This window comes from Diceros bicornis, chromosome 7 (assembly GCF_020826845.1).
Source record: "Diceros bicornis minor isolate mBicDic1 chromosome 7, mDicBic1.mat.cur, whole genome shotgun sequence".
NCBI lineage: Eukaryota > Metazoa > Chordata > Mammalia > Perissodactyla > Rhinocerotidae > Diceros > Diceros bicornis.
The window spans coordinates 70,757,655-70,771,853 of record NC_080746.1 but is presented as its reverse complement, the minus strand read 5'-3'; the positions used below and the strand labels follow the sequence as shown (position 1 = coordinate 70,771,853).

Below are 14,199 nucleotides of genomic sequence, written 5' to 3'. Positions count from 1 at the left end.
TCCTTTGGTCTCTTTGTACTCGATCCCCTCCCCTGATCACAGGCCTCAGGCAACCATTACAGTGTTGCCTTTTTGATGATTTCATATAAGTGGAATCACAAGGAACATTGCCTTTTGTGTTTGACTTCTCTGACTTAGCATAAATAGATTGCCTTTATAACAGAGGCAGTAGCTGGGCTGGGTTTCCATCCCTGGGTGGAGCCTGGGGCCTTCAGAAAACATTCTTCTACAGTCCTAAGGCAGCTAGCTTTCTTCCTTCCTTCCTTCCTCCCTCCCTCCCTCCCTTCCCCACTCTTCCCTCCTTCCTTCCTTCCTTCCTTCCTTCCTTCTCTCCCTCCATCCATCCATCACCCATCCATCTGCCCACCACCCACCCACCCAGCATTTATTAATACCTGCTATATGTCACACATTGTGCTGGATCCTCGGGGGGTACAATGATGAAAAAAAGAGACAGTCTTTAACCCCAAGAAGCTCACCATTTAGTGAAGGAGACACAGAAACATATGAATAGTTGTAATATCATGTCATGACTACAAGGATAGAACTAAGTACAAGGACCGTAGCAGCACACAGAGGGGCTGAGCGATAGCACTGGGCTTTAGACAAGGCTTCCTGGAGGACATGACCTGCTTTGACTTCAGGTGAAGGGTAGGTAGAGGCATGTGGTTGGAGGGGCTGCCCAGACAAAGGCATGTGCGGGAGGAGTGCTGGAAGCAAGCACAGTGTGTACAGGGAGCCACCACGAGCTGCTCTGGTGTCCCTGTGTTGCCAGGCAGGGGACGACCTGAGGTTGAAGAGGCAGCTCGAGCATGGAGACCCCAAATGCCACCCTAGGAGTGTGGGCTTCGACCTGTAGTTGGTAGGAAACTAGACACAGGTTTGAGCAGGGAAATGATATATTCAGATTTACATTGTGAATGAATCACTCTGACATCCAGTGCCTTATTGTCTTGTTTTAAGTGTAAATTGGAGAAGTTAAGGAACAACACAGAACAGGGAATCAGAAGGGATTTGAAATGAACATTTTTCTAGGGGTGACCACACGTCAGCCCCTGTGTCAGGTATATTATGCACAATACTTCATTTAATCTCATTTATTTCTGTTTGAATCTCCTCCATTCACCTGTGACCATAAACAAATCACTTGGCTTTTCTAAGACTCACTTTCCTCATCTGTAAAATGGGGATGAGACTAATTTGTACTTCGCAGGATGCTTTTGAGGGCCCTTGAGCAAAACAATGAACCGTAAGATCCTGGCAAATGTGAGCTTCTTTACACTAACTTCTCTGGCGCTTATGATCAACACCATCCATTGGGCATTTGTCAAGGCCCACTTTTGTTAACTTTTAGATGTCCACCTACTGGACCGTGAGCCGTCTGTGGGCAGGGACTGCCATGACTTTTTATTCTCTCTGTGGTGGCTCGCCTGGTGCCTGCACAGGCCAGGTGTCTATAGATGCCTGGTAAGCCTGGGAGGCCCCTCCTGATTCCTTCTTACCTTCATCAGTTCCTGAAGTTTGGGGTCGCTGCGGGAGTTGGGGTCCACCATCGTTCGCACTTCATTCTCCTCTTTAAAAAGAAAAGGAAGTCAGTGGGGTGGTTCCACTTGAAGGCCTTAGGCTACCCGAGAGAACAGGAGACCCAGTTACCAAGCATCGTGTCCTCAGGGTCCAGCTCGAAGGGGATCGGGCTGAGGGGCAGGTTGATGGCGTTCATGCCCTCCTCCTGAAGCTCTGACACTGCAAGGGGAAGGAAGCACAGGGTCACACTGCAGCCCACTGATGACAGGGGCAGAGTTCTGTAACAAATGTGTCCAACATTGATATTGATATTGAGAAATAAAACCACTCAGGTTAGGTTACAGCTGTTAGTGTGCAGTCGATTCCCCGCATCTCCCTGCTGAGAGCACCGAACTGTCCCCTTCATCTCATCTCTTCCGACTATCACCTCATTTGCTTTCCTTGGAGAAACAGGGAGGTCTCGCTGGCATGGAAATCTGCCTCCTCTCAGAAACCATCTCGGAATACACAGAAGTGAGGTGGGCACTGACGCCTTTCTGAAGTCTCTGCCTTTTGCCACTGCCGCTCCTCCTTCAAGGGCTTGCTGTCTGGTGCACAGTGGGTGCCCCATAACTATTTGTGGACTGGATGAACCAGGTCACCAAGTTAAGGCTACATTTATCCTGTAAGCCATTTCCATGCTCGGTTCAACCCTCCTCTGACTTCTCTCCTTATTCGGCTTCCCTGACTATTTTCTGATTATCCCCCCTCCCTCCTTTATCCCACCCCAGCTGTTGCTTGAGAATGCCTCAGTCTGGCCTCTTCCCCGGGCGCTGGTCCCGTCCTTTGGCTCTAATGGAGGTGTGGGCCCTGGGGCCGGGCACCTCACCTCTCTAGCCCCGTTTCCTCAGCTGAACATGAAGAGCTCAACTGGATGACCAGAAAGTTCTTTTACAGTTTTCAAATCCTAGAAATCCACAGTTTGACTTTCCTCAAGACAAATAAAAAGAGGTCAATGACCACTAAAGACTTCCAGCCTGCTCCCCTCCACGCACCCATCCCCCATGCGAAGCCTTAGGAAAAAAAAAAAAATTCCTCCCACTAAACCAGTTGTGTGATGGACACTTGCTGAGGGCTGACCTTGGATGACCTCTCCGAAAAGCAGTGACTTCAACCCCCTCACCTCTATTCAGTTCAAGTTTGGATAATTACTTTTCGCCCATTAAGCACAGAAAGACCATTTTCTCTGAAGGCATTGGTCACCAAAAGGTTCTTAAAGAGCTAATATGGCAGCTGCAATCCACCTTAATAAAAGCAATGTCCCATCTTTCCATTTTATTATTTTTTTTATTGACTCTGGCCTCGCCGATTACTAGCATATACTTTCAAGAACTCTTAAGCACAAGGCAGCCATTTACAAAGAGTTCTTTCATATTGGGAAACTCACTGATGGTTGCAGTTGGACGGGGAATGAGATTGCCTAACAAAGAGAGTGAAACACACTCTACCCTAAAGAGACACAACTTGCATTATGAAGCTGGCATTTAGTCCTGTCACTGTGGGTCCTTGACATTCACATGGGATAGCAGCCAGTCACTGTCTTAAATCTCCAAATTCACAGATACCCACTGCTCTATATAATTCTCTCCCATAAAACATAACTGAAAAATATAAGCAACATCTTCAAGGCTTAAATGATTCTAAGTATAGGATTGCATTTGCTTTCTAACAAAGAACAATTGCTTCATTAGATTTCTATAATATCTTCTAATATTCCTCCTAGGACTAGCAGTTTGCTTTCTTTTCCAGGCTTTTTCTCACAAAGAAGCAAGACTGCCATTACTTAACGAGCACTGTGCAAGCAATGGGCAGTGGAAATGAAGTCACTTAAATGTGAGTGCAAGGCTGGGCTTACTGGCCAGTGGAGCAACTTGCTCCTGCCCAGGACCTTCTCTATCTACATTCTCCCCCAGCAAATTCAACTGGATGGCAGTATCCTAGGTGATCCAGTATATCCAAACGCTGATGATGCCCACACCTAAATCTCCAGCCTAGGCCCGACCCTGAGCTCCAGGCTTACGTGATGTCTCCTCTCATTTTTATTAACGGAGATCTGAAATTCACACACCCAAAACAGAACTCTGATTTCCAACACCCTCACACCACCATCACAACACTAAAATAAGACCTGTGCTTTCTCTATTCTTATCCTCTTCAGTAAATGGCATCACAATTTATACAATGGTTAAGCCAAAATCCGAGGAATCATCCTTACCTTCTCCTTTTTCCTTGCCTTTTGCATCTGATACAGTGGCGAGTTTTGTGGGCACCACCTCCAAAACAGGACCTGATTCCAACAGCTTCTCACCATCTCTACCATCATCCTGGGTCAGGCCACTGCTGTCTTTCACCTCAACAACCAGAACCACCTTCTAAGGGGTCCACTGCTTTCTCGAGCATCCTCCTTCCCCCTACTTCCCACAGCGCAGTCAGAATGTTCTATAAAGGAATAAATAGGGTCATACATTCTCCTGTATTAAGCCTTCCTGTGGCTTCCGCTCATACTCAGAATAAAACCCCAACTCCTTACAAAGACCTACAAGACCCTCTCATCGGCCCCTGCCTCCTCTCATGTTTTATTTTCTTCATAGCACTCATCACAATCTGAAATAATTATTATTTATACGTCTGTTATCTATGTCCCCCCACCACAATGTAAACTGTGTGCAGGCGGGCACTTTTTCTCATTTGTTCGCTATTAGATCCCAAAGAGGAGCCAGACTGCCTGGATCCAAATCCAGGATCTACCACCGACTAGCTGCGTGACTCTCGGCAAGTTCATCAACCTCACCCCTCAGTTTCCTTATCTGCAAAATGGGAATGATAAAAATATTGCCTCCCTCTCAGGGTTGTTGAGAGGATTAAATGAGTTAATACATGAAGAGCACTTAGAGTGCCCAGTACCTGGTAAGACCTATGTAAATATATGCTATTATTATTCTTGTTACTTAAAATAATACCTCATGCATAGTAAGCACTCAAGAACTATTTATGGAATAAATGAATAATCAAAACTGTTAAGACCATCCTTCAACTACACAAGTTACGAGTTGAGGCAGAATTTGCCAAAGCAGTGTATAGCATGCAAAGAATTCCAGCTTGTCCTCGGGAGAAAAAAAAATTTACATTTTGGCCTGACCCTGTGCGCGTGCGCATGCGCAAGTGCCCGTTTCCGCGGCTGCACTCCAAGCTTACATTTTGTACAGAGAGAAAAGCCACATCTGTCCCCAGACTGTTGTACAGCCAGGGCCAATTTGTGAAGATAGAGATATTTGCACCTCTAAAGTGTGGCTAGAAATGCAATATTCACAGCCAGGACTCCTAAAAGTGGATCTGAGCGGGATCTCTTTTTACATGTAGATCATTGCTAAAGACGTTTTCAGATGAAAAATCTCCAGTCAGAAACACTCCCCTCTGCCCTGCCTCTTTAACTCACTCACAGAGACATAACAAACCCGAGAAGAAAGGCTGCGATATGTTTGCAATTGGAAATGTTTTTTTCAGGAAATGATTTGGTACAGGAACATCACTCCCATCCCATTAACTGCTGACTCCCGGCCAACTGTTTGTAAAAGTGAATATGCAAACTGCCCGGTTCAGGCCTGGCCCCCGCCCCGTGGGGCCGCATTAGTGGCCACTTTCCCAAAACAGCCCGCCTGCCTTGGAGGTTTCATTTCTATTAAACCAAAGCAGGACCCAGCAGAAGCCCCTCGCCAACCCCTACGCTCTGAAAGAGAAAGAGCTGCAATTGAATTTTCTCGGCATAGAATATGAATACGATGTTTATCTTCCGAACCTCCTCTAACAATCTAAAACTAGGTCTGAATGTGCAGCCTTTGGTGTCTCGCAGCGCCATTAGTCATAACTTAATGAACAGATTAAATGCCCGGCTGAAGGTCGGGCTTGGGAAAGCAGGGTGATTGCCTCAACTCCTGAAGTGCTCACCATGAGCAACGGGCTACGGCTTTTCCGGGAATCGCAGTCTGACTCCGGGTCCAGCTGCGCGGCAGAAAAAGTACATGGACGGGAGTCTGAAGGAACTGGATTTGAATCCTACTTCTATTTTATCAGCTGTGGAACCTTATGTAAGTGACTTAACCTCCCTGAAATTCAGTATAAAACAATTCTCTATAAAACAAGGGTGTAGCTGACACTGCTGGTTTCCTTCCCAATATTTATTTTTCTCTTTTTCTCTGCTGAAAGAACCCTCATTTTGTTCCAGTATACACTCCTTCCTCTTGCGCCTCTAGGTGAGATCCTGATGGGATTAAGCTAGTCATGATAATCTCAATCCCTTTGGCAGTGATTGGCTCAAGCATTGTCATATGATACACCTCTGGCCACTGCCATGAGAGGAAATTTCTAGAAGCTTCTAGAAAAGTTTTCCTCCATTTTTAAAGATGGGCCCAAGAAAGAGAAGGTATCTTTCTCCTTCTAACCATTATTGCACCAGGATGTTATGCCTGGATTTTCTGCAGCCATTTTGTAGCCATGAGGTGAGTAAGCCCAAAGAAGAAGCTAATACACTAAGGTTGGAGGAGAAGAAAGATAGAAAGAAGAGGGTTCTTGTTGATACTGTTAAGCCACCATCCCTAGTGCCACCTTAGCTTTATGTGTCTTGTTATAAGTTCCCTTATTGTTTAAGCAAGTTGAGTTGGCATTTTCTAGGGCTTGGAGCATGCTCCCTAACTGATACATGGGACACCAGGATTATTAAGTTGATGGATGAATACAGTAGGTCAGCAATGAATGGTAATTTTCCTTTCCTTTTTTTTTTTCCATGAGCAACAGAATAGCGGCAGGCATCTCTTATACTCCAGAATACATACAGAGACTCAAAGAACACCAGGCAGAAAACAAGTATAAAGAGAAGAATGGACAGAGGTTTCTAAGAGTACAAAAGGGTCCATTTATGCAAGGCCAGTAATTTCATTCATTCAACCAATCAACATTACTGGGCACTTCCTCTGAAGCAGACCCTGTGCCAGCACTGGGGATGAGGGTTTGGGGATTTGACATGAGCCTGCCTCAGTCTGCTCTCAGGTGGTGAGAGAGGCAGGCAGATCAACACAATGTGCAGTACGCTGCACTAGGGTGAGAGATGTGGGAGCTCAGGCGGAAGGAACAAGGCTAACTTTGGATGGAGAAGACTGGGAAAAATTCCCAGAAAGGGGGACATTTGAGCTGGACTTTGAAAAATCTAAATTTTTATCCAACACAGATGCCCCACAAAAGGCACATCTTGTGTAAAAACAGCAGGGTGTGGACAAACAGGGCAGGTGTTGAGAGAGTGGTGATTATGTCTGAGCACCGGGAATGTAGGGAGCACACAGGGGAAATGGAGAGAAGGCATACAGGGGCAAATAAATAGACGGGGTCCAGAGTGTCAAGGGTTGCAAATTCATCTCTTCCCCAGCGCTCCCAGCACCATGCTCCCTCTGTCTACAGACAGAAACAAACAAAACACACCGAGGGAGGGCAAGAGGACAGCGAGGATGTTCTTTCTCCTTCAGTGCAAGAGGGCTCCAGTGAGACATTTAGGCTGCTCTAGAGCCTTATCAGGACTCTGAGGATTAATTTCTGGTCCTCTTGAAAGCTACTAAAGCTCCCTCAATTTCTAAATAGCTCAAAGGCTCCCACAGAAGTTCTTGGCAGCTAGAGACAACTACATTGTCTGGTCAGCAAATCCCAACAATTTTTCTCTATGTGAAAAATCAACCTGAAAGAATATCTACCAGATATCTACAGCTAACATCACAATGGTGAGAAACTGGATGTTATCCCCCTAAAATTGGGAACAGGGCAAAGATGTCTCCTCTCATTCGCCTATTCAAAATCATACTAAAAAATCCTAGCTAGTACAATAATACAAGAGAAGGAAATAAAAGGTATACAGATTAGAAAGGAAGAAATAAAACCATCTTTGTTTGTAGATGACATGCTTGTCTATGTAGAAAATCCCAAAGAATTGACCAAAACAAAACAGAACAAAAACCCCAAACTCCTAGAACTAATAAGCAATTATAACAAGGTTGCAAGATACAAGGTTAATATCCAAAAGTCAATTGTTTTCCTATGTACCAGCACTAAATGATTGGAATTAGAAAGTAAAAACACATTATTATTTACAGTAGCACCAAAAAATGCAATACTTAGCTATAAATCTAACAAAATATGTACAGTATTGATGTGCAGAAAATTACAAAACTCAGATGAAAGAAATCAAAGAAGATCTAGATAAATGGAGAGATACTCAGTGTTCATGGATCGGAAGACATAATATTGCTAAGAATTCTTCCCAATTTCATCTACAGATTCAATGTAATCCCAGTCACAATCATAGCAAGGTATTTTGTGGATATCGATAGACTGATTCTAAAGTTTACAGAGAAAGGCAAAAGAGCTAAAGTAGCCAACACAATATAGAAGAACAACCAAGTTGGAGGACTGGCATTACTAGCCTTCAAGACTTATTATAAAGTGACAGTAATCAAGACAGCATGGTGTTGGCAAAAGAATAGATCAATGGAACAAAACAGAGAATCCAGAAACAGACCCACACAAATATAGTCAACTGATTTTTGACAAACGTGCAAAGGTAATTCAACGCAGAAGGGATAATCTTATCAACAAACGGTGCTAGAACAACTGGGCATCCATATGTAAAAAAATTAATCTAGACAAAGGCCATACACTTTTCACAAAATTTAACTCAAAATGATCACAGACCTAAGTATAAAACACTTTTATTCATAAGTATAAAATTTCTAGAAAAAAACATAGGAGCAAATCTACGTGATTTAGGGTTTGGCAGTGAGTTTTTACATACAATACCAAAGGGACAATCCATGAAAGAAAAATCTATAAGTTGGACTTCACTAAAATTTCTACTCTGCAAAAGATATTGTTAAGAGAATGAAAAGGCAAGCCATAGACTGGGAGAAAATATTTGCAAAACACATAACTGATAAAAGACTTGTCTACAAAATATACATAGAACTCTAAAAACTTAACCATAAGAAAACAAACAACCCAATTACAAAAGGAGCAAGAGATGTGAAGAAACGTCACCAAAGAAGATGTACAGATGGCAAACAAGCCTATGAAAAGATGTTCAACATCATTTGTCATTAGGGAATGACAAATTAGAACAACAATGAGACACTACTACACACTTACTAGAATGGCTAACACCAAAAAAACTGACAATACCAAATGCTGACAAGGATGTGGAGCAACAGGAACTCTCATTCATTGCTGGTGGGAATGCAAAATGGTATAGCCATTTTGGAAGACAGTTTGGTAGTTTCTTACAAAGCTATAGTCTTTCCATATAATCCAGCCACTGTGTTCCTAGGTATTTACCCAGTTGATGTGAAAACATGGTCACATAAACCCCACATATGAATATTTTTTCTGTGTGTGTGTGAGGAAGATCAGCCCTGTGCTAACATCTGCCAATCCTCCTCTTTTTTGCTGAGGAAGACTGGCCCTGGGCTAACATCCGTGCCCATCTTCCTCCACTTTATATTGGGACGCTGCCACAGCATGGCCTGACAAGTGGTGCATCGGTGCACGCCCGGAATCCGAACCCGGGCCGCCAGCAGAGGAGTGCGCACACTTAACCTCTATGCCACGGGGCTGACCCTGCATATGAATGTTTATAGTAGCTTTATTCATAATTGCCAAAAGCTAGAAGCAACCAAGATATCCTTCAAGGGTCTAGCCTGATGGTGTAGCAGTTAAGTTCGTGCACTGTGCTTTGGTGGCCTGGGGTTCACAGGTTCGAATCCCGGGGACGGACCAATGAACTGCTCATCAAGCCATATGTGGCGGTGTCCTATATACAAAATAGAGGAAGATGGGCACAGATGTTAGCTCAGAGCCAAGATTCCTCAGGAAAAAAAAAAGATATCCTTCAATAGGCAAATAAACTGTGGTACATCATATAATGAAATATTATTCCGTGATAAAAAGAAATGAGCAATAAAGCCATGAAGAGACATGAGGAACTTTAAATGTATAGTTCCTAAGTCAAAGACACTAGTCTGAAAAGGCTACATAATGTATGATTCCAAGTACATGACACTTGAAGAAGGTGAAACTATAGAGACAGTACAAAAATCAGTGGTTGCCAGGGGTTTGGGGGGAAGTTGAACAGGCAAAGTACAGAAGAATTTTAAGAGCATGAGACTGTTCTGTATGATACTGTAATGGTGGAAACATGATTTTATGCATGTGTCAAACCCATAGAACACATAGCACAAGGAGTAAACCTTAATGTATGTAACTTAAAAAGTCATTTAGGAGGTTGGGATCCAAGGATGGAATGCAGATGTGACAATAGAATCTGACTGGATTACAAATGCATGAGACAACCTCACTGAAGGAGGTTAAGGGAAAAGTGCTGACCTAAATCTCATTGGAAATGAGTGAAGTTTGTGAGACCAAAGGCAAAAAGAACTGCACATAGCATTGTACTCTAGTTGATCAAGTTATTTCCCCTGGGGGTATAGGTTAATAATTCTGACACTGCTATACATGTATAATACTGGAATTGAGTAATTAAGTAAATGGATGGTAGATGGTAGAAACCAGGTTTCTCATTGTTGGAGTAGGAGGTTACAGATAAGCAAGGGAAAAAGGCGAGGATGATCCATATGGGAACGGATTAGAGTTGGAGACATAAGTAAGACTCATGTTATCTTAATATAGATACAGATGGTTACATATAAAAATATTTAGAGATACACGGGTTAGTGCACACACATAAATTTCCTTACTCTGTTAGCTGACAGGGTCTAAAAGAAATGACACTCTAGTAGCAATGAACATACCTAATACTCAGACCTTGGTTTCTAGTACCATTCTCCAAGAAAAGGAACCATGGTCCTTGGAAAAATGGCTGATTCTAGGATTGGAGAGGAAATACACAAGATGAGTCTGGAACCAGAAAGTAAGGAAGCTGCAACAATTTGTGCAAGAAAATACGTAAAGTAGTATTGAATTATAACCCAAAGCACAAAATAAATATCCATGAATCCATACTGACATAAATGACTGAATAAATTAATAAATGGGGGAGAAGAGACAAATCTCCTTGGTAGAATTCCAAATAATTTATGGATCTGTGCCCTCAAAGAGGGCGAGTATAACCACTCACTCCTTAAATGTGGGCTCTGCACAGTGACTTCCTTCCAAAGAGTACAATATGAAAAGGGAGAAAAAGATAACTTGACAGCAGAGAGACCTGACAAACACCACCTCAGCCAGGCGGCCATGGTCAACATCACAGTCACAAATCATGGGATTTGATGTGATGTGAGGAAATAGCACTCCCCTCTGTGCTCTTTCTTCCCAAAACCCATAACCCTAGCCTTATCATGAGAAAAACATCAGACAAATTCCAACAGAGGGGCATCTTAAAAAAATACTTGATTAGCACTCCTCAAAACTGTCAAGGTCATCAAAAACAAGGAAAATCTGAGAAAATGTCACAGCCAAGAGGAGCCTAAGGAGACATGATGGCTAAGTGTAATGTGGTATCCTGCATGCGATCCTGAAACAGAAAAAGGACTTTAGGTAAAAACTAAAGAAACCCGAATAAACTATGTGCTTTAGTTAATAATAACATATCAATACTGGTTCATGAATTGTGACAAATGTACCATCCTAATGTAAGATGTTAATAAGAGAGGAAACTGGGTGTAGGGTATATGGGAAATCTCTGTGATTTTTCTGTAAATCTAAAACCATTGCAAAAATAGTCTGTTAAAAATAACTCAACCCAAATTTACTATTATTTCCAAATGTATATAGAGTTCACTGGGGGGAAATCCATGATTTTATGGGTTACACGTTTCCTCCCATCACCAACGAGACAGTGGTCATTTATCCCACATTAGCTGAGCCCTATGGAAGCATCCGTACAGGAGGCAAAGCACAAACACCTTTTCAAAGCCCTACAGCATAAGCTGTACTCATTCCTAAGCAAGAACCCAAAGTTCCAGGAAGAAAGTGGAAAAAAATTTTTTTTTGGTTGTTTGTTTTTGTCCAGGGCTGAAATGAGAAGATAGAGCTTCCTCATAACTTAAGGATGCATGGCTGGGTCATTTCTGTTTTCCCAAGAAGGGGTCTGTCCCACTAGTCCACCCATCACTGAAGGTACAGTGGTCTCTTTAATGATTTTCTCTGGAACTGCTCTGGAAATTACATCTATCCACGGTCCCCAATGGGGGTCTTTATTTTTTTTTAATTTTATTTACTTTTTTCCCCCAAAGCCCCAGTAGATAGTTGTATGTCATAGCTGCACATCCTTCTAGTTGCTGTATGTGGGACACGGCCTCAGCGTGGCCGGAGAAGTGGTGCGTCGGTGCGCGCCCAGGATCCGAACCTGGGCCGCCAGCAGTGGAGCGCGCGCCCCTAACCGCTAAGCCACGGGGCCGGCCCCCAATGGGGGTCTTTACACCATGGGCTTTTGCATTAGTTTTCTATCACTGTAGTAACAAATTACCACACACTTGGTTACTTGAAACAACACCAATATATTATCCTTATTGTTCTGTAGGTTAGAAGTCCAACATGGTCTCACTGGGCTAAAATCAAGGCATTGGCAGAGCAGTGTTCCTTTCTGGAAGCTCTAGGGGAGAATCCATTTTCCTGCCTTTTCTAGCTTCTAGAGGCCACCTGCATTCCTTGGCTTGTGGCCCCCTTCCTCCACCTTCAAAGCCAACAATGGGGGTGGGGTGGAATTCTTCTCACATTGGATCACTCTGACCTCCTCTTCTGCCTCCCCCTTCCACTTTTTGGTACCCTATGATTACCTTGGGCCCACCTGGATAATCCAGGACACTCTCTATTTTAGGGTTAGCTGATTAGCAACCAAAATTCCACCTGCAACCGGAATTTCCCCCTGCCATGTAAATTAACATATTCACAGATTCCAGGGGTTGGGATGTGGACATCTTGGGGAGAGGGCATTATTCTGCCTAGGAGAGCTTTCTTGCTTAAGGGGACAGGTTCTGTTCTTAATATTCACTCTTTCCCACAACATGTGGGTTCACTTTTCCTCTATGTGAGATTGCCAAAAGAAAATGTAAAATCCCAACCCCCTCTATCCTAGCCCTTAAACCAGAGGAGCTTTATTACTTTTAAGTAAAAGTATACTTGTTTCAGCAGACGTAATATAAAGCATCAGGTAACCATGGGAGCCAGCTCGTGGTGGCCTCAACAGACTGTCAGGGTCTCCCCACTCTCCCCTCTACTTGACACAGCTGTTCAGTCACAGGGTCTGACATCCAGCCCTTGGAGCACAGCCAAAAAATGGAACTTATAGGATGGTGTTGTGATGGGAGCTGACAGGGGATCCATAGTCCCAAGTCTTGTAGTTTCCACCAGCATCTTTGTGTTGATCAGTTTTATAGTCTCTGCAGAGTTGGAAGGCTGCCAAGCCAATGGCCCCTGGACATTTATTGCTTGTTCAGCCAAGCATGTGATACAGCTGCCCTCCAACTGCAAGTAAGCATGGAGGGAGAGAGATGCACCATAGGCTGGCTTCAGGCAATCAAATCAATCTGAACTGAAACATTGGTGGAGGTCTCAAGTAAGCCATGGGAATTTAACTTAACACTGCACAGGCACAGAGGGTCCAGGGGAGCAATACATCATTATTCTTTGTCTTCTGCCATGCCATGCCCCATTATCTCTTTAGATTGAGAACCAGAACCATTTCCTTGGTTTTAAAGGTCTGCTTCTACTTAAGTAGAAGGTGGTGTGGATATGCCATCCTGGGAAAACGCCAAGCCATTGTGCATGCGAGTGCATTTGCGTGCGTCCATACACCATGAGCTCTTGTAACAGCCTTGGGGGGACCACAGAACTTGATCTGGGATGCTGGCTAATTACATGTGAAGTGTGGGTACAATGAACAACACAGGACAGCTGGCGTGGAACCGGCACTTCTTATCTCTCTCATTCGTAAACATGTATGGGCATTTCTGGCGCCAGGGGCTGGACCAGGAGCCAGGAATACAAAGATACATGAGTACTTCTGCTGGGGTCAGTTGGTTCCTGAAAGACAGCCACCTTTGGTGGTGCTCAGAGCCCAGCACAGTGCTGGGCACTTGATAAGCACTCAGTAGGTGCCTGGAGGATGCTTTAGTTGGGGAGGGAGGGGAAAAACATGCACACAAAGTGCAATGCAACATGACAAGGGCCCCGTGCGCAGTTCTGAACCAAGTCCTGAGGGCAGAGCGCCCTTCCAGGGTGGAGGGAGCAACAGAGGAGCAGGTGGGAGACGCAGAGGCCACAGGAGGCCAGAGGGCCCCAGGCACGCACTGCAGCCTCAGCACCTCACCTGCTTTTATCTCTGTATCACTTGAGTCAGATTTCCTCATTCCATTCTCTATGGCTCTTTGACCTTCATGTCTATATCCTTCTTATTTATTAATCCTGAACAGCCAGTCATTTATTTTGCAGTGGCTCAATGCTGCCTAAAAAGTGCCACATCAACGACTAGTGCACGTGAATTCCCACGCAGTGGCCTCTGCTGAAACAAGAGCTGCGGGTGTGGCCGCTGAGTGACCGCGGCATTGTTGTGTTGGATCCATTCTGGGGGGCTAACTCTAGGTTCGTCTG

The 14,199-nt window shown here is 44.0% G+C and overlaps 1 protein-coding gene across 2 annotated transcripts in view; it reads right to left on the bottom strand.

Annotated features, from left to right (window-relative positions):
• Nucleotides 1–14,199, bottom strand: part of PARVA (parvin alpha) — a 144,751-nt gene that overhangs the window by 47,910 nt on the left and 82,642 nt on the right. For both annotated transcript variants that reach the window (XM_058545999.1, XM_058545998.1), the window contains exons 2-3: nucleotides 1,654–1,743; nucleotides 1,503–1,573 (exon numbers count right to left, since the gene is read on the bottom strand). In XM_058545999.1, coding sequence (XP_058401982.1) covers nucleotides 1,503–1,573; nucleotides 1,654–1,743 — 161 coding nt within the window. The remainder of the gene's footprint in view (nucleotides 1–1,502; nucleotides 1,574–1,653; nucleotides 1,744–14,199) is intronic.